General features: G+C 61.1%; 1 protein-coding gene across 2 annotated transcripts; it reads right to left on the bottom strand.

Annotated features, from left to right (window-relative positions):
- Positions 1-6: 6 nt before the first annotated feature.
- On the bottom strand, positions 7-27,913 carry FLNC (filamin C). Of its 2 annotated transcripts, XM_029233659.1 has the most exons (48): positions 27,519-27,913; positions 22,934-23,182; positions 21,256-21,353; positions 20,954-21,104; positions 20,741-20,859; positions 20,487-20,564; positions 20,099-20,261; positions 19,749-19,949; positions 18,197-18,334; positions 17,710-17,836; positions 17,420-17,556; positions 16,995-17,188; positions 16,791-16,904; positions 16,002-16,145; positions 15,650-15,773; positions 15,337-15,497; positions 15,026-15,116; positions 14,768-14,937; positions 14,423-14,540; positions 14,061-14,323; positions 12,719-13,316; positions 11,882-12,055; positions 11,608-11,770; positions 11,215-11,375; positions 10,268-10,435; positions 10,065-10,188; positions 9,360-9,516; positions 9,095-9,284; positions 8,985-9,008; positions 8,622-8,869; positions 8,095-8,175; positions 7,682-7,781; positions 7,220-7,360; positions 6,830-6,958; positions 6,578-6,751; positions 5,828-5,989; positions 5,503-5,706; positions 4,907-5,059; positions 4,698-4,820; positions 4,311-4,553; positions 3,869-4,138; positions 3,633-3,770; positions 3,231-3,346; positions 2,443-2,575; positions 2,179-2,355; positions 1,825-2,043; positions 994-1,203; positions 7-887 (listed from the first exon to the last, which is right to left on the bottom strand). In XM_029233659.1, the coding sequence occupies exons 1-48, from the start codon at positions 27,871-27,873 to the stop codon at positions 700-702; spliced, it is 8,163 nt and encodes a 2,720-aa protein (XP_029089492.1). In that variant the 5' UTR covers positions 27,874-27,913; the 3' UTR covers positions 7-699. The 2 variants fall into 2 exon arrangements, with proteins under 2 accessions (XP_029089492.1, XP_029089491.1); XM_029233658.1 differs by lacking the exon at positions 8,095-8,175.

The raw sequence follows: 27,913 nt of genomic DNA, 5'->3' as shown, positions 1-27,913 counted from the left end.
GGCCTCTGCGACAGGCCGCACTTTATTTGTTTTCCACCTAAACGGCTCCCAGCTGAGCCGCATGACATGTGCAAAAGCCCCCCAGAAAGCTGGGCCTCGCAGTGTGTAAAAAAAAAACCCCCCATGGGGCAGAGCTGTGCAATCTTAAAAAAAAAAAAAAAAAAGAGAGAAATCAGTCCCCCAGGAAGCCTGGCTGGGATCTCAATTGCCTGGGGCCAGGACACGCACCAAGCCTGCTGCTGCTGGGTCCATTTTCTCCTGCGATTGTGCTTTCTCTTCCAAGTCCTTAACGCTCTGGGGTTGTGGCCACCAGAGGGGCCGGATGCAGTCCTCAGTGGCAGAGGCCCCGCTGGCAGTGCAGTTTGAGGGTGACCTCTCTCACACATGCAGACACCCCCAGACACGTGCTCCCCCACTGGCCTCAGCCCCGCCACAAAACTCAGGGCTTCCCTGGCCCCCCAACCTCCAGTTCGCCCTCATGTCACGTCTGAGGCAGGGACACTGCCCTGAGACGGACGAGGCCTTCCAACCCGGGGGGGCAGGGAGGGGGGCAGTGCCACTCCTTCCACCCCCAGGGCAGGTGTTTGTGGTGTCTGATTCTGCGTGCGTGCATCTGGGTGTGGCCTATGTGTGTGTGTGTGTCTGTGAGTGTGTTTGGCCAGAGGTGGGGGCCGAGGCTGGGGGAGGCACTTCTGGGATTCAGGGCACATTGACTTTGAAGGGGCTTCCAGGGACACTTTCGTCGCCCCACTTGACGATGAGGATATAGTCGCCTTTCTCCTTGACGGTGTAGGTGACGTTGTACACCCGGTTCCCCATGTGCTTCACATACACCTCCTCACAGGGGGTCTTGGGCCCGTGCACACCCACCATCATCATGTTGGTGCCTGGAGAGAGAGGGAGCGAGGGACAGGCTCACCCCAGGCCCTTGGGCCCACGTTCCCGCGCACCTGCCCACCCTGGGGGTCTGCCCCCTTTCCCCCCACTGCCTGCCTGCTTTGCTGCAGTCCACGGTGAAGGAGTTCTTCTGGCCCACAAAGGCCTGGGACAGCCCAGGGCCCCGTGTCACCACCTTGCTGGCATCTGAGGAGAACTTGGGGATGGAGCTATAGCTGGAACCCCGACTTGAGGACGACTTGGTCACAGTCTCCACCAGGACCGTGGATGTTTCGTGAAGGCTGTGGCCTCCAGACAGCCGGGGACCTGAGAGGCAGAGTGGGTGGCCACGAGCCTAGTCAGAGGCCTGCTCTTCCCCAGGCGGTAGGCCGTGTGCCAGCACCGACAGCCCCGCGTTCCCTTCCTCAGATGCAGCATGCTAGGAGTGGCAGCCCGTTCCAAACACGGCTCCGGGGCAGGCTTATCTCGAGGTCTGCAGCCTCGATGGCTCCCCCCACCCCCACCCGACTTCTGGGCTTTGCCTGGGACCCCAAGTCACAGGGTAGAGTCCTGCTTTAAAAAGGAACATGTATCAACGAATCCTTCACACAGCTTCCAAAAGGAAAGCTGGCTGAACCTTTACTGAGCTCTGTCTTCTTGGAAGCCAGAAATGTGGGAAGAGGAGGGCAGAACGCTAAGCGAAAGCTTGGGGAGCCACCGCAGGGAAAAGGTTAGTCAAGTGATGGACAATAAAGAGGAAGGATTTGATTTTTTTAAGTGATGTGCATGAGTCCACGTGGAGAATGGGGTGACGTGTAAAGCCAGGCCCACTTTATTCCTGGTAACCTGACCCCGATGTTTGGGGCATATGACCCGGATGTGAATGGCCACTGGAGCCAGCCAGTATGGAATGGGCTGGAGGGACCTTCCCCCACCCAGGACACTCACCTGTGACTTTGGCCTTGAAGGGGCTGCCCACAATGTGCTGGGGGCCACCATACTTGATGGCAATGAGGTAGTTGCCAGGGGCCATGGGAGTGTAAGTGACCACGTGGCCCTCAGGACATTCCCGACAGTCCAGCTGCACCTTGGAGGGGCCGTCGATGGTGACAGACAAGGCCCCCGAGCCCGCATTCAGGGTGTTGACAATGAACTCCGATGACACTCCTGGGGACCAGAGGTAGCAAGGGTGTAGACAGGAAGCCTCCCCGGAGCAGGTCTGTGCTGGGCTCGGGCTCATCAACGCTGCCCCGCCTCTGGGGCACCAGTGTCCACCCCTCCTCCCCAGCCCCAGGCACTCACCTGTAGTGCCTCCCTCGAGCCCAGGACCATAGGCTGACACCAAGCCTGGGTCCCCAGCCTGGCTCTGCTCCCCAACTCGGATCTTGAAGGGACTGCCAGGGATGTGGGCACCGTTGAACTTGACGTCAATGGAGTGGACGCCATTCTCATGGGGGATGAAACGGATGGTGTGCTTGTCTGTGGGTCAGACGTTGGTGGGTGAGCCTTTGTCCTTCCCTCCCCTTCCCAGAAAGTCCCAGCCTGGCAGGGAGAGGGCCAGCTCACCACTGTCCAGCTCGGAGACGTAGCACTCCTCCACCGCACCCGAGGGTGTGTGCACCCTAGCATCGATCACGCCCCGTGCACCGTTCAGCTGCACCGCAAAGGACGCTGGCTGGTTCACCTTGAGCCCCGTCTCCTGCAGAGGCCACAGAGGGTGCTCAGACTCCTGGGAGGGTCTGGCGGGCTCGTCTCTGCAGCCCAGCACTGATCTCACTGCACGCCCAGCCCAGCTCAGGGAGGCTCTGAACAGGGCTGTGATGGGAGGTGGAGGCAGGGTCTGTGGCCTTGGCATCCACCTGCTATGAGGTGGGGCCACCTGGCTGTGGCTGGGCATGGTGGGGATGACACATGATGTGCCCTGTCCTGGTTGAGGAGGTAAGACCCAGAAACCATAAAGCAGGCCTGTCAGCAGAGAAGCCAGTGCTAGGACGGTGCTGTGTGTGGACTGCAAACAGTAGCTGGGATGAGGAAGGAGGGGTGTGGCCTAGACTGCCCTGGGGGCACTCGATGGGGGAGGTGGGCCGATGGGGAGGCTCCCAGGGGAGGTGAAGATTGGGGCACAGAGCCCAGTTCTAGAGTAGGGGTAGGGGATGGGGGAGGAGAGGCACAAGGGCTCCTGAGGGGCAGCTAGAAGGGGGAATGGAGCCCCCTGCTGTACAGACACTGGGAGAGAGGGGACATCTGTCTGTCTGGACCTTCCAAGGTCACCACTAAGTCCCTGGCCACATGGGCCTGCCATCCTCTACTTCTGCCCATCTCTCAGGGTGGCAAAGGGGCCCCCAGGCACATACCTGGAGGCTAGTGACAGTGAGACGGCGAGCATCGTCTGAGAGGGAGGCCACGGGTACCACAAAAGGGCTGTCTGGGATGTGCTCATCGTTGAACTTGATGGAGACCTCATAGTCACCTGGGGAGGGAAGGCCAGTCAGCACAGGCCCCAGGACTGGGGACAGCAGGGTGGAACCCCCTCCACCCTGGCCTTATCCCAGAACAAGCTCCTGGGTCGGGGCTTAGCTCTGGAGACAGATGTGCATTCCCAGGAGTGTGGGGTGGAGGGAGAGTGGAGGGAGACAGGGCAGAGAAAGAGCGGCAGCCCAGGTGAAGAGTTGGTTCAGTAGCCCCGTCTCCTGCCTGGGCGAGCAGAAACCCAGTCTGGAAGGTCAGGCAGGCCCAGCCCCGTGGTGGACACCCACCTGGTTCCTGCACAACATAGGAGACCCCACAGGAGCCATCCTTGCGGTCCTCAAATGCAATCTCCGCCTTGCTGGGACCCTCCACAGCAATAGACAGGCCCCCGGCACCCGCTTCTCGGGTCCAGATGCTGAACTCGGCTGGAGATGGAAACGGGACAGGGGTGGCTCCTCAGCACCATGGTCCACCCTGGTGGCTGCCCTGCCCCCGCCCCCCGCCCTGGCCCCCTGCCCCTTACCTGGCACGCCGGCCACCCCTCGCTCCAGCCCTGTGCCTCCAGCTCGCACCTTATGGGCACCGCCTTCACCCAGTGGCCCCACGGTGAACTGAAAGGGGCTGCCTGGCACATGCTGGCCGCGGTACTTGACGGTGACCGTGTGGGGCCCCATCTCCTGGGGCACAAAGCGCACACTGTACGCGCTGTCCTCTCCCTCCACGATCTCTGCGGCTTCCGTCTTGCCTGACGGGCTGGTCACCTGTGCGGTCATGTCCTGAGAGCTGGCCTCACCTGCAGCAGGTGGGGAGTGTCAGGGCGACACGGGGGCTGCTCCTGGCCCTGGCCCTTCCCTCCCTCCCTCAGTAAAACCCCCTCCTCCACTCAGACCAACAGCCTCCCCCTCTTGTCCCGAGGGACGGAGAGCCCAGCGTCCCTGTGAAGACCCCAGCCCCGCCCTGCTCACCCTCCTGCTGCCGGGTGATGCTGCCAAAAGAGCCCAGGCGTTCCCGGCCCAGGAAGTCCCCGAAGACGGCGGGGAAGGGGTCTCCGCCAACCTGGGTGGACTCCTCCACCCGCACCTCGCGCTTGGTCTCCCCGCCCCGAGTCTTGCTGATCTCTGTGCGCTCCGTGCGGGTGTACGTGTGGCTGCTCCGCGTGAAGGTGCGCGTCAGGCGCTCCTGGGCCGACACCATCTGGAACCAGTTCCCTGTGCGCGCATGGAGCCCAAGGCGGGGAGGGAGGTGAGAAACGAGCCAGCAGGACAGAGACCGTGGGGGCAGGCCCTGGGCCTTCCCCATCGCTCTGCTCCCGCACCCCACCCCCACCCCACCCCCCGGCTCCTGCCTCCTACCTGGGATCTTGAGGTTGAGGTCACAGGTGCTGCCGATGGTGGCAATGGACGGCGCCTGCCTGCGCCGGGTGATGCTCTCCTTCATGCGGCCCTCGCCGGTAACCTTCACCGTGAAGGGGCTTCCTGTAGGGGAGAAAGGGAGGGTCGGGCGTCTCAGATCACTCGTCGCTGGCCTCCTGGCCTGTCCCAGCAGCAGCCCAGCGCCTTACCAGGCACGTGCTTGTCAGCAAACTTGATGTTGATGATGTAGGTGCCGGGTTCCGTGGGGCAGTAGGTAACTTTGCATGTGCCGTCCTCCATATCCTCACAGTTGATGTCCACCTTGCTAGGGCCTTCAATACTCAGCCCCAGGCCCCCATAACCTAGTGGGGAACAAGGGACACGTCTCCCTCAGTCCCCACTGCTGTTCTGCTCTCCCCTCCCCAAACTACAGGCTCCGTCCAGAACAGGCACCCAAGGTGTATCAACCACTAACAAAAGATGCCTCAGCAGGAGGAGAAGGGGTGAGCCAGGCACTGACCCAGAGGTCGGGGATAGGTAGTCTGGAAAATTCCTAAGGCAGGCCTCTTGGGTTCCAGTGAGCAAGGGGGAGACAAACTCAGTAAAGCTGAGCTTTCTCTGAAACGTGGGAGAAGTGACATGGGGACATTCACTCTCCCCAAAGGGGCCCCAGAATGTGAATCTCAGCAGAGACTGCGCCAGGAGGTTCAGGGAGGAGTGTATGGCCAAGGGGCACTGGGCAGGAAAGGACTAGTCGTCACTGGCGGCACCAGCTGAAATGAGGGGTCTCTGGGGCAAGGAGCACCTGCATTACGAGTGTCCACGATGAACTCCGCCACCTGGAACGTATGTCCCTCGGACAGGCCCTTGCCCCAGACCCGCACCTTGCTGGCATCCCCGATTTCAGACGGTCCCACCAGGATCTTGAAGGGGCTGTTGGTGACGTGCTTGCCACTCTTGCGCACGCTCACCACGTGCTCCCCAACCTCCTTGGGGGTGAAGGAGATGCCTGTTGGGAGGGAGGTCAGGCATGAATGGAGCCCTGGGCCTGGCAGTGTTCCTTTGCGGCTGCCCCTGCCTTCCTCACCCCCCCCACCCTGCCGGGCCCCTCCCATGGCCCCCGTGCTCACCAATGTGCCGGTTGGGCAGGCGCTTCAGTAGGCAGGGCTCCTCATTGCCCGAGGGGGCACGGATGCTGGCGGTCAGCAGGCTCAGGTCACTCTCGGTGATCTTCAGTGACACATCCGTGGAGGTGCCCACGTTCAGCTGTGACGTCCTCATCGAGTCATCACCTGGGGGAGAGTTGGCATGTCAGGCAGTGTGACTCCAGGCAGGCCCTGCCCTCATGGAGATCAGGAGACTTCTGGCAACCCCTGCTGGACTCAACAGAGACTGGGGACCACTCCGAGGCACAGAGAGACCAGGGAGAGCGCAGTCTCCATTCACACCCAGCTCCCCTGGGGATGCCCCAGTCCTGAATGGGTTAAATCCCTAATTTACACGAATGTAAATCCTGAGTCACGTGATTGCATGGAACCAAAAAACTAGACTGGGCCAGACAGCCCATACCCCTTTCCCGCTGTGTGGCTCTGATCAAGTTGCTTAGCCCCTCTGGGCCTGCTGGCTTCCTCATCTATCAAAAGGGATTATCAGTACCCTGACTTAAAAAACTCAACAGGATATGTTTTCAAAGGGTGGCTGGATGTTTCTCACCTGCTCTAGAGGATAGAGTGTTCCTTACATTTATCCAAAAACGACCTCTTCCACCTCGAGGGGGCCCTACCCTAACGCCCCGGTGACTTACTTGAACATGCTGGGCTTGCACATCCGTTGTGTGCTGGGGTGTGTACGGCAGGCTGTGTGCCCACACGTCCACCCACCTGTGATCTTGGCTGTGAAGGGGCTCCCCGGAATGTGCTTGTCGTCAAAGCGCACGATGATGCTGTAGTCTCCAGGCGCCGTGGGGAGGTAGGACACGGTGCAGGTGCCATCCTTGTTGTCCTTGCAGGTGATCTCTGCCTTGGACGGGCCCTCCACGGCCAGGGACAGACCCCCTGTGGGTGGAGGAAGGGCTGAGATCAGAGGTCCTGCCCTCACCCCTGCACTGGCTGCCCCCACCCGGCTCCCCTCACCTTCCCCAGCATCCTTGGTGACGATGGTGAAGGTGGCCGGCTTGTTGACCATGCCATGGCTCAGGCCTGGCCCATAGGCACTGACGTGCCGGCTGTTGATGGCATCCACGTAGAACTGCAGGGGGCTCCCTGGGGGTGGTCGGAGAAAGGGGGCTGGGTCAATAGTGAGGACAGGAGCTGCCTGAGCCCACCTCGGCCCCCGCACCTCCCCGCTGAGCCCTGCATCTCTGCCACAGGGGCCTCCCACCAGGGCACCAGACTTCCCAGGCCTCACGTGGTGTCTGCACACAGCAGGTGCTCAATAAAGATTTGTTGAAAGAAGGCAGATGAGGGTGAAGTCACCATGGGCTCCTCTCAGCCCAGCCAAGCCCAGCCTGGCCCCCGACTCACCAGGGATGTGGTTGCCGTCATACTTGATCCCCATCTGGTGCAGGCCTTTCTCGGTGGGTGCGTACCTCACCGTGATGGTGCCATCCTTGTTGTCAGTGATGCTGGGCCGGGCGGTCTTCCCAGAGGGCATCCGTACCTCCCCTGCCAGGCAGAGGGTTAAGTGGGGGACCCCAGTTTCTCCTACCTCAACCCCCTTTGCTGTCCCAGGCTCCCACTCCTGTGTGGTTCTGCTTCTACCCCAGAGGTCAGGCACCAGGAGACAGCCTGGAGCATCAGGATGAACCCTGACCTGGGAGACAGAAAGCTGGAGTCTGAGTTCCAGCTCTGCTCAACTTGCTGTGTGACCCTGGGTAGCTTGCTTCCCTGCTCTGGGCCCCAGCTTTCATCTCTAAAGAAGGAGCTGGGCCTGGATGCAGGTGTCCTCCCTTTGAGCCCTCATGCCTCAGGGCCCCGGGGCAGTACCTGTGAGCTCCCCTTTCTGCACAGTGAAGGGGATGACCAGGTTGAAGGGTCTCAGCATGGACTCCATTGGCTCCACGGGCACCACTGGCTCCTCTGTGGCCTGTGGCAGGTGAGAGGGAACAGTCATTGGCTGGGGAAGGCCTGGGGAGCTTGGCCTGAGCCATGACTGAAGTCAGAGCAAATGAGCAAAGAAAAAGATGGTTAATGGTGAAGCCAGAGGGCAGGAGAGGCATGTCAGCTGCAAGAGAAGAGGTGCTGCGCCCAGCCTGGGGATCCGTCTGCCCAGCCTGACTCCCGCCTGCTCCCCCAAGATGACCCCAAACCATGCCTCAGTCCTGGCCCCTGAAGAAGAGAAGAAATAAAGGAAGAGGAGGAGGGGGGCGAGGTGTGGCCCAGGTGGGAGGTGGCAGTACCCAGTGTGCGGGGTAGGTACTGGGCCTGTGCAGCTGCTCAGAGTCAGAGGGCTCCTCCATGCGGGGCATGGAGTCACACGCCTGGAAAGCCAGGCGCAGGAGGGCACAGGACGTAGCAAGCTGGTACACGCCAGCTCGAGTGACCACGAGCTGACGCAGAGAACGGCCCAGGGACCTGAAGTCCCGGGCTGCCCACAGGGCAGGATGGATATCTTGGGTGCTCTACCCTTTGGAGGGCTTCATCGTCCTGCAGGGCCACCCTGGGGAGATGCACAGGGACAGTGGGCCCGAGGGTCAGAAGGAACACGGCAAGTTCCACCAGAGAGAGCTGACCAACCACCAGAGGGGCCAGAAGCAGGGCTGTGCTCACCTCCTGGGTTGGGAGGCTGCAGGGAAAGCAAAGACTCGACTCTGGGGCACTCTGGGTCCCGGATCCATCAGACGTGGGGACAGGTTCCCTGCTACCACCAAGAGGGCCCGGCCCACCTCCCCAGCCGCCCTGGTCCCACTGTGGCCGCGGAGCTTACCAGCACGTGGAAGGGACTGTTGGGGACGTGCTCGCCTCCAAAGCGGATGGTGATGACGTACTTGCCCGGCTTGGGCGCTGTGTAGTAGATGTCGAAGGTGCCGTCGTGGTTCTCAACCACATCCACGTCAAGCTCTGCCCCATCCGGCGTGGACACTGTGCACGTCACCTTCCCCTTGCCTGCCGCCTTGGCGTCCACCGTGATCACCGTCTCCTCCCCAATCTGGATGCGGGGGCCCAGGCAGGCACCTGCCACACAGGAATGTCCGGTCAGGGGTCCGCGGGCCTGTGCCCAGCCCCCCGCAGTTCCCAGCTCCCCCACCACCTCAGCCCACAGCAGAAAGAGAGGAGAAGGGGCACTCACCCAGGCCGTGGCCTCCGATGGACACTGGAAATGGAGAAGAGTGTAAGCCACGCAGTGCTCAGGATGGGGGGGTGGGGGGGAGGGGCAGGGGAGGCGGGGTGAGTGCCCACCTGTGACCAGGCACTTGCTGGCGTCCCCAGTGGGCAGGGCGTGGATGCGGAAGGGCGAGTAGGGGATCTCATCGCCGCCATACTTGATGGTGATGGTGTACCGGCCACTCATGTCCGGGAGGTAGGACACGGTGTACGTGCCATCCCCATTGTCTCGGATGTTGGCCTTCTTGGGCTTACCCTCAGGGTCCTGGGGGAGGAACAGAGGTCAAGGCCAGCCTGTGCCCAGAGCCTCAGCTGAGAGGGGGGCGGCACATGGACTCACCAGGATCTGGACAGTGAGCAAGCCCTCCCCAGCATCCCGGGCATCGATGGTGAACTCCACAGGCAGGCTGGCAGGGATGCCAGAGGCATTGAGCCCGGGGCCGCTGGCCCGCACCTTGCTGGCATCGTGGGCTGGAAGCACCTTGATCTTGAAGGGGCTTGAGGGGCAGAAGGGATGGACAGTTGGCTCAAGCTCTGGGGCAAAGGGAATCCCGTCTCGTTTGGGGCCTGGAGTCCTCCCCACATTCATGAGCAGGGGAGATGACTCCTGGCAGGGAGGAGGGACCAGGTCACAGCCTGAGTCTGGGGGAGGGTCACACAGGTGTGCCCGTGACAAAGCCTGAGCATTTCTTCTCCATTCTCCAGGAAGATGCCGTGAATTGTTTAAAGAGGAGGATGCAGGAGGCTGCCCTCTCCCACCTTTTTGTAGCTACATGGTGCCTTTTCCCAAGGCACTAATTTTGTAAATTTTGTATCTACATGGGGGGACAGCCCAGCCAGAGGAGAGCCCCTGGGGCTGTGCCACCTCCAGGGTGGAGACAGGCAGGGGGCCCTGAGGAAGAGCGGGATGGGGCAGCAGAGATGGGATGAGGCGAAGACAAGTAGGAGGGGTGTTTCCAGGGCCCTGCAGTGGCCCTGCAGGTGCGGCCCTGGTGGGAGCTCCCCAGAGCTCAGCACAGCACAGGAGCCCAAAGCTGGGCCTCACCTGCGTGGCACCTCCTGGTCGGCGTACTTGACAGCTACTGTGTAGGGCCCATCAGTGGCTGGGGTGTAGTGGACGGTATGGGTGCCATCTCCATTGTCACGCACCTCCACAGGCTCAGCCACACCTGGGCAAGGGGAGCAGGGTCAGCAAAGCCTCTTGGCATCATTTCTGCCTCCCTCCACCCTGCCCCAGACATTCCATACCTGTGGGGCTCAGCACGGCCACCTGCAAGGCAGCCCGGCCAGCTTGGCTGCAGTCCACCTTGAAGGTCTGGGGTACCCGGGCCCTGACACCGGCTCCCAGCCCTGGGCCGGAGCACTTCACCTTCCCAGGGTCCACCACATCCTTCACTGGCACCCGGAATGGACTCCCTGCAAGGAGAGGGACATCAGCCCCTACCCACCTGCCCAGGAGGGTCTACCTGACACCGAGGAACGAGGAGGAGGAGGACGCCTTCCCTGCCTTTGAAATGCCCCAGGGAGACCAGACCAAATGTGCAAACACTTAGGGACTTGCTAAGAAAATGTAAACAAGGAAAATAAACTTGGCTACTTGGCTACAGACTGCGGCTGGGCAAATCCACTTATTTAGACCACAAGCCTGGAAAAAGGCCTTCCTAAATTAATAAAATGTTAAAAGTGGAGTATCTGTAACAGAAAATGCATTTTTGCCAGCGTGAAATTAGATAAGGAAGAGAAATGTCCAAATTCAGCAGGCCCGAGTTATGTGATAATTGAAGACATAACCCCGCCCTCCCCACCCCTACCCCTGCCCGGAGCAACTCGGCCATGCAGGAGGGCAGGGGGGTTCCTTGCTTTGCAGACAGTGAGAGGGAGAGGGTGTGAGAGGCTGTCCTTGCTGAGCCCGCGACAGAGGCTTGCACTGTGTCTGAGTGACCGAACCCACGAGGTCTGGCGCTCCAGACAAAGGGCCAAGACACCAGTGCTGGACCTCTGGGAACGAACTGCACGCACCGCCCTGCCTCTTGGCCGCGACCGAAGCACCTACCTGCTCCACGTCCTCCCTGCCGGCTGGGCTCGGGGCTTTCCTGCTCTAGGGATGAGTCCCCACACCTGACTTCCTTCCAGTTTCTCTCTCGCTGAGCAGGCCTCCTGCTGCCCTCCCTGAGTCCCACCCACCCCGTGCACACCTGGGATGGGCCGGCCCCCGAAGGTGATGTTGACGTCATAGTCTCCAGGGGTGAAAGGGATGTACTCCACGGTGCAGCTACCATCCTTGTTGTCCTTGCAGGACATCTTGGCTTCCGACGGGCCCTCGATGGCTAGGCCTAGGCCCCCAGTGCCAGCTCCCCTACAAGATGACACCCCTATATCAGCTCCGCTAGGACCAGTGAGTGGGGATGGAAAAGCTGAATGGGGGCTGGGGGCCCAGCTGAGAAGGGACCAGCTACAGGGGTTGGGACACGGGGAGGTTTGCACCCTCGACGGGATAGGCTGGGGATGAGGCACACACAGAAGGATGAAGGGGAAGACCAGGTGGCTGGGATCAGGGTCAAGGTTAGGAAAGGCGGAGGGAGGAATACCTCGTTTCCACAGTGAAGCGGTTAGCCTTGTTGACCAAGCCACCCTCCAGGCCTGGCCCAAAGGCCCGGACGCGAGTGGGGTCACAGCCCTCAGTCACGCCCACTCGGAAGGGGCTCTTGGGCACAGCTACGTCATCATACAGCACCTCCACCAAATGTACTCCTGGAAGCCAGCCACACGGTGCAAGTCAGGGTGGGCGAGGCGCCTACCTCCCCAACCCCCGAAAATGCCGGCATCAGATCCCCACCGTCCCCGCTCAGCCCAGCCCCTCACCCTCTTCGTAGGCCGTGTACTGCACTCGGTAGGTGCCATCCCCGTTGTCTGTCAGGTAGGTGTCCGTCTTAGCACCCGAGGGGTTGAGCACGCGAGCTGTCACGTGGTTCCCACCTGTGGCTGTCAGGGATCTTGCGTCCACAGTGAACTCAGTGGTCACCTCACGCAGGACACCTGGCTCCCAGGAGACGAGAGCTCAGCATAGGTTGGGGGCAGCCTTCACACAGCTGCTCACCCCAGCGCGCCCTCCCTCCCCAACTCCGAGGCCTCTCCTCCTCCCCACCTGCTGCTCCCCAGCCTGAGCCCTGCCCCCCTCGGCCCTGCGAGCTCCGGGCCCCGCCTCCCACTGCCCCTGCCTTCGCTCCCCTCACCACATACTGACACTCTGTTCACCTGAGTCTCCCTACCAGGCTGTGCGCCCCTTGAGGGCGGGTCTGGGTCTTAGGTTCCTCTGCACACCCCGCCATGCCTAGCCCAGGGTCTGGCCCCCAGCAGATGGTAACTCACAGTCACCGAGCTGAGCTGAACTGTCTCCTGACTCTTGTCACCCTCAACCCCAAAGCTTTCCCTCTGTACCATGGAGAGCAAGGTTCTTAGCTTTCTCAGATCAGCTGATGAAAGTTGCGAATCTCCCCAGGAAAATGCAATTTTGCCACAAGACCAGAGGTGAAGCTCCGCGTCCTGCCTTTGGCTTAGGCGCCTTCTTCTGGGGTATCTGAGCCCTAAAGACTCAGCGCTGCCCCAAAGCCCTCCCTTCCCCCCCCACAAGCCCTCAGCCCCGCTTCCGTCCCTCCCTGACTGGCGATGCGACCAGCTCCAGGCTCCTCTCTCACTCACCGTGGGGCTCCACACCGGGTCCCGAGACCTTGACTCCACTGGTGTCGACAGCGGGCTGCACATGGACGCGGGTGGGGAATTTGGGTACGGGGTGCCCGCCATACTTGATGGTAATGGTGTAGGTGCCGGGGAAGGCGGGGCTGTAGGTGATGTGGTAGGTGCCGTCGGCATTGTTGTGGATCAGCACCTCGGCCTTGACGCCGGCGTCCGACAGGATCTCGATGGTCAGCTCAGCCTCGCCCGCCTCCGAGCAGTCCACAGTGAAGGTGGCTGCCTCGCCAGCCTTGCCGCGCTCCAGGCCTGGACCACTGGCCCGCACCTTGCTCGGGTCGAACACGGGCCGGATGGTAGCCTTGAAGGGCGAGCCGGGGATGTGGGCTTCGGCAAACAGGATGTTGATGGTGTACTCGCCCGGCTCCGTGGGCAGGTAGCTGACAGCACACGAGCCATCGCCATTGTCCTGGCACTCGATCTTGGCCTCGCAGGGGCCCTCCACGGTCAGCCCCAGGCCACCCGTGCCCGCCCCCTTGGTGTCGATGGAGAAGGGCGCTGGCGTGCCTACCAGCCCGCCCTTGAGACCAGGGCCGTAAGCACAGACCTAAAAGAAGGAACAGGTGTGTGGATTACCTACACCTGACCTCGCCCACGAGGACTTCACGGCTCTCAAATCAGCTAAGCGCTTTCAACTGTAGCAGCTACCACAGGCTGAGTCCTTATAACAATTCCAGGCGAGGAAACGCAGGTAGAGAGATTAAATAATTTGTCGCAGCTGGTGGACCTGGGATTGAAGCCCAGGTCGGATCCAAGGCCAGGCTTTTAATAGCTGAGCTGTCTCGATATAAGCTTTTATATGTAGGATGGATAAACAACAAGGTCCTACTGTATAGCACAGAGCACTATATTCAATAACCTGTCCATCCAGTGGTTAGCACACTGCGCTTCCACTGCAGGGGGTACAGGTTTGATCCCTGGTCGGGGACGTAAGATCCCACATGCTGCTCAGTGCGGCCAAAAAAAAAAAGAAAATCCTACAACCAACCATAATGGAAAAGAATATTAAAAAAAAGAATGTACATATATGTATAACTGAATCACTTTGTTGTACAGCAGTAATGAACACAACATTATAAATCAACTATACTTCAATAAAAATACAAAAATCAAAACCAAAAAACACTAAGCAGTCTCAAAGGCAGGCCCTGAGGTGGGGGACTGCCTCAGCCCTGGGTCCTCGGCTCTGCTCACTCCAGGACGTAAGGCCCTCTGGCCTCTGCCCCTGTGACTTACCCATCTTCGCTAGAAGCCCCCAACTCCCAGATCCCACCAGCCCCTATTTCCTCACCTTGGAGGGGTCAGGGGGCAGGACACCCTCCACAGCGAAGGGGCTGCCAGGCACCGGGTGACCATCGTAGGTGATGTCCACCTTGTAGGGTCCCTCCTCAGGGGGCATGTAGCGCACAGCCTGGGCTTCAGCTCCACCCCCGGGCTCCAGCTTGCAGGGGATGGGTCGTCGGGAGGGTGAGATCACCCGCACGTCCAGCTGGCCCTGACCGCCAGCCCCTCGCGTGTTCACAGAAAATGCCTGTTCCTGTCCCACAGCCACCTCTGTGTAGACGGCAAGGGACACCGTGAGCAGAGACAGCAACCCACTGCCCCCCCCCCGCCAGCTCTCCTCACTCCCAGGGCAGCTCTTGCCCCACTTACTGCTGTTGAGGCCTTGAACTTTGACTTTGCTGAGGTCCAGCGGGGGTGCCACATTCACCACAAAGGGGCTCTTGGGGACAGGGTCTCCACCATAGGTCACTGTCACTGCCATGTTGCCCTATTGGGTACAACAGGAGGTCAGAACTGGGTGGCTTAGGCACAGCCTGGCGACATGCCTTTGGCCGATGTGGACCACAGGCTCAGAGATCCACAGCGAGAGAGGATGGAAGGCAGCAAAGGGCAAGATCTGGGAGGCTACATGCAGAGCGGGCCCTGTGAGACTGAAGGAAGGAGACCCACGACCCCATAGCCGGGACGGGTGGAGCATGGAGGGGGCGGACACACCTGCTGCACGGCCGTGTACTTGACAGTGTAGGAGTAGTCGTGGTTGTCGATGATTTCAAAGTCTCGCACAGCTTCTCCCTTGGCAGCCCCGGCAAAGTGCACGTCCAGCTTGGCCTTGCCGGCTCCCTTGGTCAGCACCGTGAAGTGAGTGGGCTTCCCAACTTCCACACCTGGGGAGTCACCCCGAGATGGTGGTGAGGGGCTGGCGGCCACCCAGCCCCACCCCCAGCCCAGCCCAGCCCTGACTCAGACACCTACCTGTGCGGTTCAGCCCAGGGCCCTCAGCCTTGACCTTGCTGGCATCATGGGATGGGTCCACCTTGATATGGAAGGGGCTGGCAGGGATCTCCTGGAGAGAGAAAAAGCTTGGTCAGGGTGGACACGAGCAGTCTCTGAAAAAGTGCCCTTTGTTTCCTCTGAGGCACGCTGCCTACACATAGGAAGTGCGCAATCAACGGCTATAGAATTGTCCCCAAACGACTGCCTCTTAAGCTGCTGACTGAGATGTGGGCCGGGGCAGGGTGGGGTGTGCAGCCACCCGTGACAACCAAAACCCAAGCGTAGGGTACCTGGTTGGCAAACAACACCATGATGGTGTAGCGGCCGGCCCCTGGAGGTGTGTACTTGACTGTGAAGGTGTCATTGTCATTCTTGATGATGTCAAAGTCGATGTCAGCCTCTGCAGGGCCCACCACGCCGGGGGCACACTTGATGCCAATGCTTACATCGCCTGAGGGGAGGCAGGCACGAGGCCATGAGCGGGGGGCTCAACAACCTCCTGCACTTGACCAGTCCCCCTACAGCTGGGACCAGGTGGAGGGTACCAGCGCCTCCCACCCAGACCCTGCCCGGCCCCGCCCGACTCCCTGGTCCTCAGGGCACCTTGCCCCGCCTCGCTGCAGTCCACCGTGAAGTAGGTGGGCTCGTTAGCCTTGAGGCCTGTCTTCTCCACGCCGGGGCCGTACACCTTCACCCGCTCAGGGTGACTGCCCTCTCCCACGTTTACCTGTGGGGAAGAGTCGATGGTCAGCACGGTGCCCCTTCCTCAAGGTCTATCCCTTTCCCCAGCACTTCTGAGCCCAGCCTTAGCAGGACCAGTCTTAGCATCTTCGCAGGGGCCTTGAGGTGGGGAGCGATGACAGGGCCCAGGGACAGCCAACATCTCCTGCGTGAGGCTCCGCCCTCCCTCTGGGGCCCCTGGCAGTGGGCATGGGGCAGGGAGCAAAGGACATACCCGGAAGGGGCTCTTGGGGACGTTGACGCCTCCCCAGGAGATGATGATGGTGTGTTTAATGGGCTTGGTGGGCACGTAGGAGCAGCGGAAGGTACCATCGCCGTTGGGGATGACCTTGATGTCAATGGGGCAGCCGTCTGCGTCCTGTGGGCGTCACCCAAAGCAAGGTTCTTGGAGTGCCCCGGACTCCTAGAGCACCAGCGCCCTCTGCTGGCCGTGGGCCATCCTCCTTACCCGCCGCCAACCCACTCACAGGCCCCGCCCAGCCACAGACCTCAGACCGGGAGAGCCTAGTGCCACAAGCTCTGGTGGCCAGGGCGCACCCTGGGAACAGGGAGGCCAGGCTCTAGACCATCTGTGTGGCCTGGTCTCCCAGCCTAGGTCTCTGAAATGTGTTGTCAGGGGAAACGCTCAGCTAAATCAATGTTCCTAAAATTGAATAAATAACCTTTTAAAGAAGAAATCATCCTCTTGGACCCAAGAACATATTCATTAACCTCTAGGGGTCAGTGGACACCACTGTGAGAAACTCAGCTGGGAAACCAATGTCTTACTCAGTCAAATCATCTTTCAATTGCAAATTATTAGTACAAAAAAATATATTTGGTAAAATATGTTTTTAAGATTATCATCAATAAGAAAACACAAAACTTTAAATTTTTCATAGTTCTAATGGATCCATGAGAATCAGTCCTGTGAGGCCTGGAGGCCCCTTTCTCTAACTTGCCCCCACCCCCCCAGGGTCCCTGCTACAGTGGCGAGGGGCACAGAGATGGGGCAACACCCCACCTGGGCATAGAGCTTCAGGTCTCCCTTGCCAGCAGCACGGGCATCAATGGTGAACTCTGCTGGCTTGTCCACGATGCAGCCAGTGGGCTCCAGGCCGGGCCCAAAGGCCTTCACCTGCGCAGGGGCAAGACCGGAGGGCTGTGTTGGGGACTGGAGGAGGGCCTGTTCACCTTGTCCCAGGCCCGCGGGAGCTGGGACCCCCACCTTGTCCGGGAAGCAGTCTGGTGGAGCTGGCTGGATGTGAGCAATGAAGGGCGAGTCTCGAATGTCCTCATCGTCGCAGATGACGTGCACGGCGTACTCCCCTGGTTCTGTGGGCCAGTACCGCACGTCGCAGGAGCCATCTCCCTTGTCATCACACTCGATCTTGGCCTGTGAAGGGCCCTCAATGGAGAAGCCTAGGTGAAAGATGGGGAGGGTCAGAGGGCACAAGAAGCAACTTGGATACTCAGGCAGGTCCCCGGGGCATCGCTCTCCCGGCGTCACCACCCTGATCACCCCACATCCCATCTCCCAGTCTCATCTCGACACTCGCTAGCACTCCCACCTCCTGACCCCAGTCACCCCCCAGTGTCCTTCCATCACACCACTCCCCCCACTTCCCACCTGTCACCACCCCAGCCACTTACCCAGCGTCCCCACCTCCGTGCCAATGGCCTCCACCACAAAGTCGGCTGACTTGCCCACCTGGCCAGTTTCCAAGCCGGGACCCCAGGCCCGCACCTTCTGCACTCCTGCCTCTGGGCTCACCTGCACCTCAAAGGGGCTGGGCAAAGAGGGAGCTGGTGTCCATGCCGGGAGCTGCCCCCACCAGAGGTACCCGTCCCCCTCCCTTCCCTCAGAGTCCCAGGCAGCCCGCCTCCCTCTCCCACCCTCTGAGGGCCCAGACCTGGAGGCACGGGGGCCGCATGGTGCTTACCTGCGGGGAATGGCATAGCCGCCCCATGTGATGGTCACCACGTACTTGCCAGGCACCACGGGGTAGTACTCGCACTCGAACACACCGTCCCCAGCCTCCCGCACCTTCACCGGCTCCTCTGTGCCTTCTGAGGAGGTGTGGGAAGTGGGGGGTCAATGCTCTGCGAGTCCCAGCTGCTCAGTCCCCTCCGGGACCCTTGGGACCCAGGCCCAGCCTGAGGATACTGCTGCCGGTAGGCACTGTAGTAGGCACTGTGTAACAGCCCAGGGCAGCACACCGGCGAGCGCAGCATTCCCAGCTTGCACACTGGGAGACTGAGGCAGAGGTCAGACAATGTGCCTGAGGTCCCAGGGAGCCTCCGGTCAGTGTCTCTTTGGAGCCCCCCAGGGGGGCGTGGTGCTGACCATCACTGCCCTCAGGGGCTCAGAACCACTGGCTGTATTTCCCCCCTGTGCCCCGACTCCCACCACGGCCCCCTGGCACTCACTTGGTCCCTTGACTGTGACCTTGAGCTCCCCGCTGCCAGCACCCTTGGTGAACACCTTGAAGTCAGCCACCTCTTTGACACGCACGCCCTTGGGCTGCAGGCCCCGCCCAGAGGCGCGGCAGGCGTTAGGGTTACAGGCTGGGAGAGAGAAGAGAGGTGAGGCTGGGGGCGCTGAGAGGCCCTAGACAGAGCCTCAGCCCTCACCTCTCATCCCCCACCTCGCTGTGCACAGTCCTCCTGACGCCCCCCAGGCACAGGCCATGGCCTCATGCAACCCTCCCCCGTGCTCCCTGGTGCCCCCGGCACAACTAGGGCTGCCGAGACCATGCTGGGCAGGGAGCTGGCCACGGTGCCCCCAGCCCCCCTCATCAGGCTGCTCACAAGAAACCCTCCCCACCAGGCTCCTTGGAGTCAGTGTCGCTTGGGACACAGGCAGGGCAGAGCCTGAGCAGAGACTGGAGCAAAGAGAGACAGGGAAGGACCTTTCACCTACCCCAAGGCCACCCACCTAGAGCCATCTGAGCCTTCTCAGAGCCACCATAGCAGCTTTAGGAACTAAGTCATGCCACAAAACACTCAGCAACACCATGGAACAAGAGATATGCATATAACCGGAAGCCTGCCACAGATCCCAGGCAATGCATGAAAGTCAGCCTGCCACAGAACACTGCTAGTGGCAATGAACCCAGACTTTGCTACTGAACACAGGCCAAAGAACAGTGATCTCAGCCTGCCACGGAACCCATAAAATGGCATGGAACCCATGGGCTGCCACCAAACAAGCAATGACATATAATCCAGGCCTGCCACGGAACACAGACAATGGCAGAGAATCCGGGTACTGCCACAGAACAGGCAACGGCACGGAACCCGGAGCCTGCCATGGAACACAGGCAATGGCACGAAACGGAGGTCTTATATCACGGAAATCATCAGGCAAGTGGCAAAGAAACTAGATCTGCCACAGAACATAGGCAAAGGCGCAGAACTTGGGGCCTGTCACAGAATGCCACGGGGGGGGGGGGGCGATTCCACACCGCTTGGGCCATGCCACACAGCACAGGTGAGGCCAGTCAGCTATGGCCATGCCCGGCCCCACCTCCACTGGAGTGTACTAACGTGGCGCCACTCTCTTGGCCTGGTGGACGATGGGCACAGAGGGGGCGAGAGGCGGCAGGGGCTCTGAATGGCAAAGAGAGGACCAAGTGGGGGGTCACTGCTTGAGGGCCTGGCGTACAGGTGCTCACGTAAATGCCCCCCACCCACGTGGCCCTGTCGCTTCCCCCTCAACCTTTCCACAGTGGTCCCTGTCTGGTATCCTTCACTGTGGCCTCCTGAGCCTCCTTGGGGGCAGGGGATGGACAGACGAGCTCTCGAGAGCCCCACCCCTTGGCTCGCTCTTCTGCCCATTTTAAGCCTTCAGATGGCTCCCCCCCACCGCCCCTGGAGGTAGTGCATTTCCCGTAAATCCTCAGACGCGGAATTCGGTGGCAACGCTCTCTGTGTCCTGGCGTCGGGGAGGGGATCATGCGGATGGGTGGAGGGCCTTTACCTTCTGCCACGTGGACAGGGAAAGGGCTGCGGGTGATGGGGGCACCGGCGAAGGCCACGTGCACCGTGTGGGGTCCCTCCAGCACAGGCCTGTACGTGCAGCGGAACGCGCTGTCGCCCTTGTCCTCCAGGGCCACCTCCACTGTGTCTCGCCGGCCCTGCGGGTCCACGATCACCACGGCAACATCACCAGTGCCGGCCCCTGTTGCGACAACGGCCATCAACCCTCATTCTGCTTGGGGCTCCCTCACCCTGAGACCACTGCCCTCTGGCTGGGACTCTGCCCCAGGCCCCCATGCATACGCCCCACGCCCAGTCAGGGGGTGTCAGGTGTAAGGGGGCCGTCCTCACCCGCGGTGTAGATGTCAAAGTAGGTGGGTTTGTTGGCCACGTTGCCCACGGGCTCCAGGCCAGGACCACGGGCTGATACCTTGTTGGCATCCCCCAGGGCCATGCCCACGTTCACCTCAAAGGGGCTGCGTTCGATGTTCTGGCCAGCAAAGAGCACGGTCACCTGGGGGTCAGAGGCCAAAGGTAAGCTTTTAGAGGAGAGCAGCTCTGAGAGGGGGTGGAGGAGCAGAGCAGAGCAGAGCCAAGGAGGGTGGGAGGCGGGTGGCTGGTGCACGGGGGTGGGGCGGGGTTCGAGCTGAGACAGGAGTCCATTCAGCAGAGCCAAGGATGTGAATGGAATGGGGAAGACGGGGGCGGGGGGGGGGGGGGGGGGCCTATAGGGAGATACCTTGTGCAAGCCGGCGACCTTGGGCACGTAGGAGACAGCGTAGGTGCGGTCCTTGTCGTTGTTGGGAACCACCTTTGCCTATTGGGAAGGGAAAAGATTGGCAGTTAGAGCCCCTCCTAAGCCCACAGCTCCTGCAGCCCCCATGGTGAGGCGTCTCCCATCTCCAGCATAGAGGGTAGCTCTGGCAGCCATCTCCAGGCTACTTCAGTTGTTGGCCTGTGGTCTCTGTCCAACCCCCAATGGCCTCTCCATACCTCCTCGGTGTGGCCCTCGGGGTCCTCAATGTAGACCAGCACCTCGCCCACGCCAGCATCCGCTGTCTGCACGGTGAAGTGCGCGGGCTGCAGCACGGTGCTGCCCTGGGGCTCAATGCCTGCAGGGCAGAAGGCAGAGCCAGAGAGTTTAGGGAGATCCACCCTAGCCTGTGCCCAGCTGCCCGGGGAGGGCTGTTAGGGCTCAGTACATACCAGGTCCGTAGGCAATGGCCTTCTTGGGGTTCAGCTGCTTGGAGCGAACAGGGGCACCAGGTTTGAGTTTGGCCTTGGGGAACTGGGACAGGTAGGTCATGACAGAATGCTCATCCACGTTGGGGTCCACAATCTCCTCGGGAGCAATCACCTGCCATGAGGAGGAAGGGAGTTAGAGGATGCCCTCCTTAGCCAGGAACCCCAGTTCTCACCCACATCCTGACCAGGTACCCTTATAGACCCAACTCCACCCTTGGCCCTCTGGCCCCCTTACTCTCCCACCGCCCCGTCCGCCAGTGTACCTGGGGCACCCCGAGCCAGTCGTCCGCCTGCTGCATGGCCTCCCGGGCGTTCTCCACAGGCTGGTTGGGGTCCCAGGCCTCCCAGTCAGGGCAGAGGCCTGGAGGGATGGCAGAGGGAGGCGATGACTAGGGGAAGCAGTCAGCCAGCATACAGAGCATTTGCTCATCCAACACCCTCATGGGCTGTGGGTTCACACTCCCTCCCACGCAGCCCTAGGCCCCTGACCAGCCAGGTTCCTGCTGACCCCCGATGTTATAGCCCATCAGCTGGGATGCCCATCGCTGTTTAGAGGCACGGCAGCCCTCCCTAGCACCAACAATGAGGGCTTTCTGCCCCGGCTGACGCAGCCTGGCACCAGCCCTGCCAGCCGGCCTCCTGCTTACCAGGCCCCAGCACCGACCCTGAACACCAAACCCCTGTGAGGGCATCCCTCGCAGACCTCTCCTGCCTCATCCCAGCTGCCTCCGGGTGGGCAGTCCCCGTCCCACACAGGCTTCTGACCCGTCGCCTCAAAGGTCTCCTCACAACTGCCCTGAAGTCCTAGGTCTCCAAGCCCTTCCCACAACAGCCTCAGAGCATAAGACTCTCTCTCCTTCCTGACTTCCCACTTGGGGAAATGGAGGCACTGAAGGGCCTGTTTGGAGACGATGAGTTCTTCTCTCCAGCCACCCAGAACCCAGCCCTTCTAATGGGAGGAATGCTGAGGCGGCCACAGGTCACTCCTGGGAAGGGGTGCAGGGGTTAGGGTGTGCTTGGTCCAAGCCAGAGCTGAAGAAGGAGGGCGCTGCTCACTGGCGGGGAGGGGGCCAGCTCAAAGGCTGGAATCCATGACTGGCCAGAACAGCTGAGCTCACTGCTGGCAGCCGCACCAGCCATGGGCAATGGCTCAGCAGCTGGGAATGCTTCCCAGGCGGCCAGTGCCCCCGCCTCCCACCCCCTGCTCCCCAGCTGACCCCAGGCTGAGGGAGGATTCGCCCAAGGGGACATGGCTCCCCAGAGGCAGAGCTGACCGATAGGGGTGGAGAAGACCTATCTTCTCAGGAGATGAGGGTCAGAAAGGGAGCCGCATGAGGGGTACGGCTCTCGCCTGTGATGTCTCAGTCTTCTCATGGGCCCTCAGCTGCCCCCACCTGCGCAGGCCAGGGCCTACATCGACAGAGGGCAGGGCTGGGTCACCTGCCACTGGGCAGTGTCACATCAGCCTCAGCCCTCGTCATCCTGGGCTTCAACCCCTTCTCAGCGCTGTCCCAGGGGCTCACAAAGAACAGCCTTCTTTGGGTCTGAGTCCTGGCCTTCTTTGGAAAGCCAGAGTCCCACCACATTTGCTTTCTGCTGGCTGAGCAGAAATGACACCCATGTGGCAAAGTAGGAAGCAGGGAGTTGAGGCCCTGGGCTCTGGTTCAGTTCTGCCACAGATAAGCTGTGTGATCTTGGACAAGTCACTGGCCTTTTCTGAACCCCAGTGTCCTGGCCTGTAAACCCTTTTCCTGCCACTGCAGGATCTGGCAACTCATCAGGAAGGGTCTAACTCCAGCAGTGATTCTCAGCTGGGGCAGGGGGTCCTGATCCCCCAACCCTGGGACATGTGTTCTGACAAACACAAGCCTCGGCATCACCAGCTCATCCCAGCCCCGCTTCCGGGCTCAAGGGTCCATGGTGTGCCGCCGGCCCACTTACCAGGGGCACAGTTGTCCACCAGGGCGCCCAGAGCTTTGCCATCCTGCCAGTCACGGTTGAAGTTGGTGATGGGCAGCTGGGGCACCTTGTTCTGGATCCAGCCGAGTAGACGCTGCTTGGGTGTCTGCTTTCGGGCATCCTCGTCCTCCTCATCCTCCCACATGGGCATGGAGATGGAGTAATGCAGGATCAGTGTCCAGATCAGGCCCAGGATCAGCTTCAGGTTCCCATCTACGATAGCCTTGCTGTCTGCGGAACGGAGAGGCGATCTGGGCTCAGGAGGGCTCCACTTCTAGCACAGTGCCCTCCCCTCCCCCGCCCAGCTCCTGAGGCTGCTGCTTGAGCGCTGGGTCAGGACCTACTCCTTCTCTGACTACCAAATTCTCCATCCTGTGAGGCCCGGCCCTTGATGGACCCCTCCTCTCCCTTCAGAATGAGGCTGCCTCCCAATGTGTTCCTTCAGCGTGTAGTTTCACCTCTTGCACGGCACTTGTGCGAGCCTCCTAGCAGGCTACAGGCACCCATGCAGTTATGCAAGATTGTAAGCCTCTCGGGGGCAGACACTGTTTTGTTTCGTTTCCTTTCTTTTTCTTTTTTAAACAGTTTTAATGAGGTATGCTTGATGTACAATAAACTACTTATTAGAAAGCACAACTGGATAAGTTTTGACATGTATATACCCACAAAGCCATCACCACAAATCAAGATAATAAACATATCCACCCCTCCTCAAAGTTTCCTCTCCTTTGTGATCCATCACTCCTGCCCCTCCTGGTGTCTCCTTCCCAGGCAACGACTGACCTGCTCTTGGTCGCTATAGATTAGTTTGCATTTTCTAGAGTTTTCTATGAATAGAATCATACAGTATATACTTCTTTTGTCTGCCTTCTTTTCCTCTAGATACTGTATCTTATGTCTACTCGGAGCCTAGAACTTAGTAGAATCTCAATAAATACTGGTTGAATGAATGAATATTTTAAAAACTGAAGTTGGAGAGGAATGGGACCAACGTGGTTCCAGCCAAATTCTACTCTGAACGCTATAAAAGATTTTAGGAACAAAGTTCTTGGAGGAGGGGGTGGGTACAGTGCACATTCTGTTAAGGCTTGAAAATCATGTTTTCAAATGATAGGGACCAGTAAGATTTCACAAGAGCCGGGGGGAGTGTTACCCATGTGGACTCAAGTCCACATGGGGGCAGCCGAGGCTCTCGACCCATCCCCTCCTTTGAGGAATACTACGGACCAGAACTGGTACCCCAAGATTTGGGGGGCCTAGTTCCCTTTTAACAGCCAGAGAGAAATATCCAGGAGCCAGGAGTGGCCTGGAGTATAGATCATTGGAAACCAGCTTACTTGTAAAGGACAATGCAGGCCTGAAATCCATCAGCTTCCCTGAGCACTGCTTTTAGGAGGTTGGGAGAGGGTGGGAGAATCAGCCTTGTTTACTGGTGTTGCCCAAGAGATGGGAAAGGGTGGGGCTGAAGGTGCCCCCTTACGTATCTTTTCCTGCCCCCCACCAGATCTTGGGGGATGGCCTTTGGAGGGTAAGGCCTGGGGAACCCCAGTACCCCCCCTCAACCTGCTCCCAGGAGGGGAGTCTCAGTCTCTCTGTCCCTCTGGCCTCGGGCTCTGGTCCCCTTGGCTCCACCACCCTTTCACTGATTCATCCTTCCTTCCCCAGCAGCTCCCCAAGCCCGCCCCCTCTACCCCTGGCTCCACTGCAGCACAATGGTTTGGCAGCTTGCAGATTCCATGACACACTCACTCCCAGCCTCCTGGTGCTTTGGTGCGGTCTCTCTCAAACACACACAGGCCCACAACACTTTCGCACAGTCTTGACACCCAGGGCCTCACAGCCTCTCACAACCCTGACAGCCTCCAAAGCTGGTGCTCGCATGCCCAGAGTGCTACTTGCAAACTGCAGCCAGATCCCTGGGAGGGAGGCCTTGAGGCTGCTGGGGCGAGGGGCGGGGGTACGGGGAGCGGGGGCGTCAATCCCATCTGCCGCAGGGAGAGGTTTCTCCCCAGCAACTGGCCCTGGGCCAGACAGCAAGTGGTCCCGGTCAGCAGGAGAGGGGTGGGCCCAGAGTCCCACTCTAGGAGCAGTGACCTTCTTCTCCCTCCTCCCCCTCAGAGGCCAGGCAGAGGAGGGGAGCTCTGCTCAGGCCGGGTTCCCTCCTTCCCACCCCAATGGGGATGCCACCAAAGGGGTGGGAGGAGCCCCAGAGCCAGTCCCTGAGGCCACCCCAGGCCTCAAGTGGAGGGGGAGAAGAGAGGGCCCAGCGAGGGAGGTGCCGGGACAGCTGCTGCCCCCTCCAGCCCCTCCCTCGGTGGTTGGCTCCAGGAGAAGGAATAGCAACTGGGGAACAGCTGCGGGACAGAGCTGCCGCATAGGCCTCTTTGTTCGGAGGGGCTGAGGGGCTGGTGGGGTAAGGAGGGCACACAGCTCCTTCCACCCCGGCTGAGTACCCCTACCTCCTTCAGGGGGACGGCTCAACCCCCAGCTCCCGCCCCACTCCTAGAAAAGGGCGTGGGGAGCCGTTCTGACCTCCTCCCAGGCGCCCAGATGCTCAGTTTCAGTCCTGAGACGATGCCCAGAGACGGCCCCTGCCCCAACCCCTTCCTACCACTTAGCGGGACAGAGGAAACTAGAGGAAGCACGATGCCCGCCTGGCGGGGAACCGCCCGTTACAACTTCTCCAGGTTGGGCAGCCCCTGCCGCCTGTGCCCCCTCCCATCCAGCCTCAGCCTCAGCCTCAGGCCCCAGCAGCTGAATTGCTGACAGCTTATCTCATCCGGCGGCGGCGGGAGCGAGCCACTTGGCCCAAATGGGGAACAATTCCCTGCAGGAACGGGAAAGGAGGGTTCCCTCCCGCCCCCAAACCAGCTTTTGCTTCTTCCCCCTCTGTTCTGAGACGGCCTCTCCACACACAGTTGAGCCAAAGGGGCCGGAGCCAGGCACCACCATGGGGGAGGGGAGAGGTGTGCTCTCAGGAAGGACGAGGCCTGGAGAGGGGCCGAGCGCCCTGCAGCGGGGAGGGGAGGGGAAGGCTGAGCCATTTCCTACCAAGCCTTGTTGAGGCCCCAGGCTCTCCCCTCGAGACCCCACCTGGGACCGTCAGTCCAGTCGGTGAAACCCCAGCTGCCGGGGGCTGACAGGCCCAGGGCTGACTCCTCTCTGACCCTGGCCCCCGGCAACCCCACGCGCTCTCAAGCAGCCCTCACTCCCACTACACACACCGGGGGGGGCCCCTCCCCACGCCCTGTCCTCAGGCTTGTCCTTCTGGAAAGCTCAGAGACATCTGCTGTGTCAGAGCGGCAGGGCTATTTCCAGGCCAGAGCGGGTGGGGTGGGGGTCAGTATTGGGGCAGGAGGGGGTAAGGCCTAGAGAGGGGACTGGCCGGGGCAAAGGGCCCCGGACTGAGCTCAGCTGCTAATTCCGGAGGCCTAGAGATGCCCCGAGGGAGAGTGGAGGTGGACAGACCTTCCATCATCTGAAGAAGTCTCTGGGGCAGCCTGGGGGGCACCGGACGCCCTGTGAAACTCCCCTCCTGCGGCCCTGGGGTGCACCCCGCCGAGGGGCCCTTTCCTGCAAATCCCATCAGGGCTCTTAGGAGCTCGCCACAGGGGTAGGGCTCTGCCCCAGGCCCCCGGCCTGCAGGGATGACGGCAGGGCGGTGAGGGGAGGGCCAGCTCCTACCCTCTCAGAGCCCATCCCGGGTTCCCCAGCTCCCAAGCCTGGGGTGCCTCCCCACCCCCACCCAGCGCTGACACACCTTCCAAATCTGGTTACACTCAATGACTTCCTCCCTTTTTCAGGCCTTCCCTCCCTCCCCTCAGCCCAGGCCGTTTGAGCTGCAGCCAATCGGGGCTTAGGGGGTGGGCGGGGGCCGGGCGTGGACGGAGGGAGCCCCCTCCCCGGCCGGCTGAAGCTGGTAGAGGACAGGCAGGGGTTAAGGCTCTCGGATCTCGCTCAGAGCCTTTTTAGGTTTCCGAGGCTGGGCCCTGCCGGCCCTGGCCCCTGGGCCTGAACCCAGCCGCCGAGAACATATGCCCGCGGGGGACCCGGGCCCCGCGCCCGCCCGGCCACCAGCTCTCCCCCTGCTCCCTGGGATCGGGCAGCGATTGGGACCCGCCTTCAGCCGCTCCTCCCCGGTGGAGGTGCTGGGAGGCTGGGAAGCCATTTGCTTTGTTTGGGGGGAGGTGCCCCCGGGAATCAGTAATGGGCATTGGCCCAGTCCTCTCAAGCCTGGGCTGGGGGTGCGGGTGGCAGGAAAGGGGACGAAGGGGAGAGGCGGGTTGGTGAGAGTGTGCGAGGGAGGCTGAAGCTGGAGGGCTCAGAAACTGTCGGGTCTGGACTCCCCCGGGGCCGCCTCGGGATGCCGGCCGACCTGAGAGGGGTGCGAAGGCAGGACCCGAGGGGGCCTGCATCGGCGGGCGGGAGAGCGGGGACAGGGTCCTCTCCCGGCGCCGGGGCTCTCTCGGCCCTCTCGGCTCCCCGCGCGCCCACCCAGCACCTGAGTCCTCTGTCCCCGTGGGCCAGCCCCTCCTCGGGACACTTCCCGCTCCCCGCCCGCACTGACCGATGGACACGAGCTTGATGTGCTCGCGCTCGAGGAACTCGAGGGCCACGGACACGTTCTCCAGCTTCATCTGGCGGAAGTTGGGGCGCGGGTGGAACTTGCGGTACATGCGTTTCTGGCTGAGCACCTCGAGCAACGCGATGAGGCGCAGCCCGTCGCTGAGGTCGCGCTGCAGGTCGGTCAGGCGCTTGCCCACGCACTTGAGGTGCTCGTTGCACCAGCGCGTGAAAGTGTTCTGCTGGATCTTCTTCCACGGCGCGTCCTCCGCCAGGTCCTTCTCCGTGGACGGCATGTCGTCCGCCTCGTCGCCCAGGCCGAGGCCGGGGGCCTCGGAGTAGCCGCTGTTGTTCATCATGCTGGCGCGGGCTGGGGCGGGGGCTGCGCTGCCGGCTGGA

This window comes from Monodon monoceros, unplaced genomic scaffold (genome assembly GCF_005190385.1).
Source record: "Monodon monoceros isolate NGI ecotype Baffin Bay Population unplaced genomic scaffold, NGI_Narwhal_1 Super_Scaffold_2, whole genome shotgun sequence".
NCBI classification, from domain to species: domain Eukaryota; kingdom Metazoa; phylum Chordata; class Mammalia; order Artiodactyla; family Monodontidae; genus Monodon; species Monodon monoceros.
This window is presented reverse-complemented; position numbering and strand designations above follow the sequence as displayed.

Coding starts and splice junctions, on each gene's coding strand:
- FLNC (XM_029233659.1), bottom strand. CDS start 27,873: ATGATGAACAACAGCGGCTACTCCGAGGCCCCCGGCCTCGGCCTGGGC. Junction 17,557..17,709: donor GGCTATGCCATTCCCCGCAG/GTAAGCACCATG, acceptor CTCTTTGCCCAG/CCCCTTTGAGGTGCAGGTGA. Junction 15,774..16,001: donor TCCCCAAGAGCCCCTTCCGG/GTATGTCCTTTG, acceptor TCTTCCCCACAG/GTAAACGTGGGAGAGGGCAG.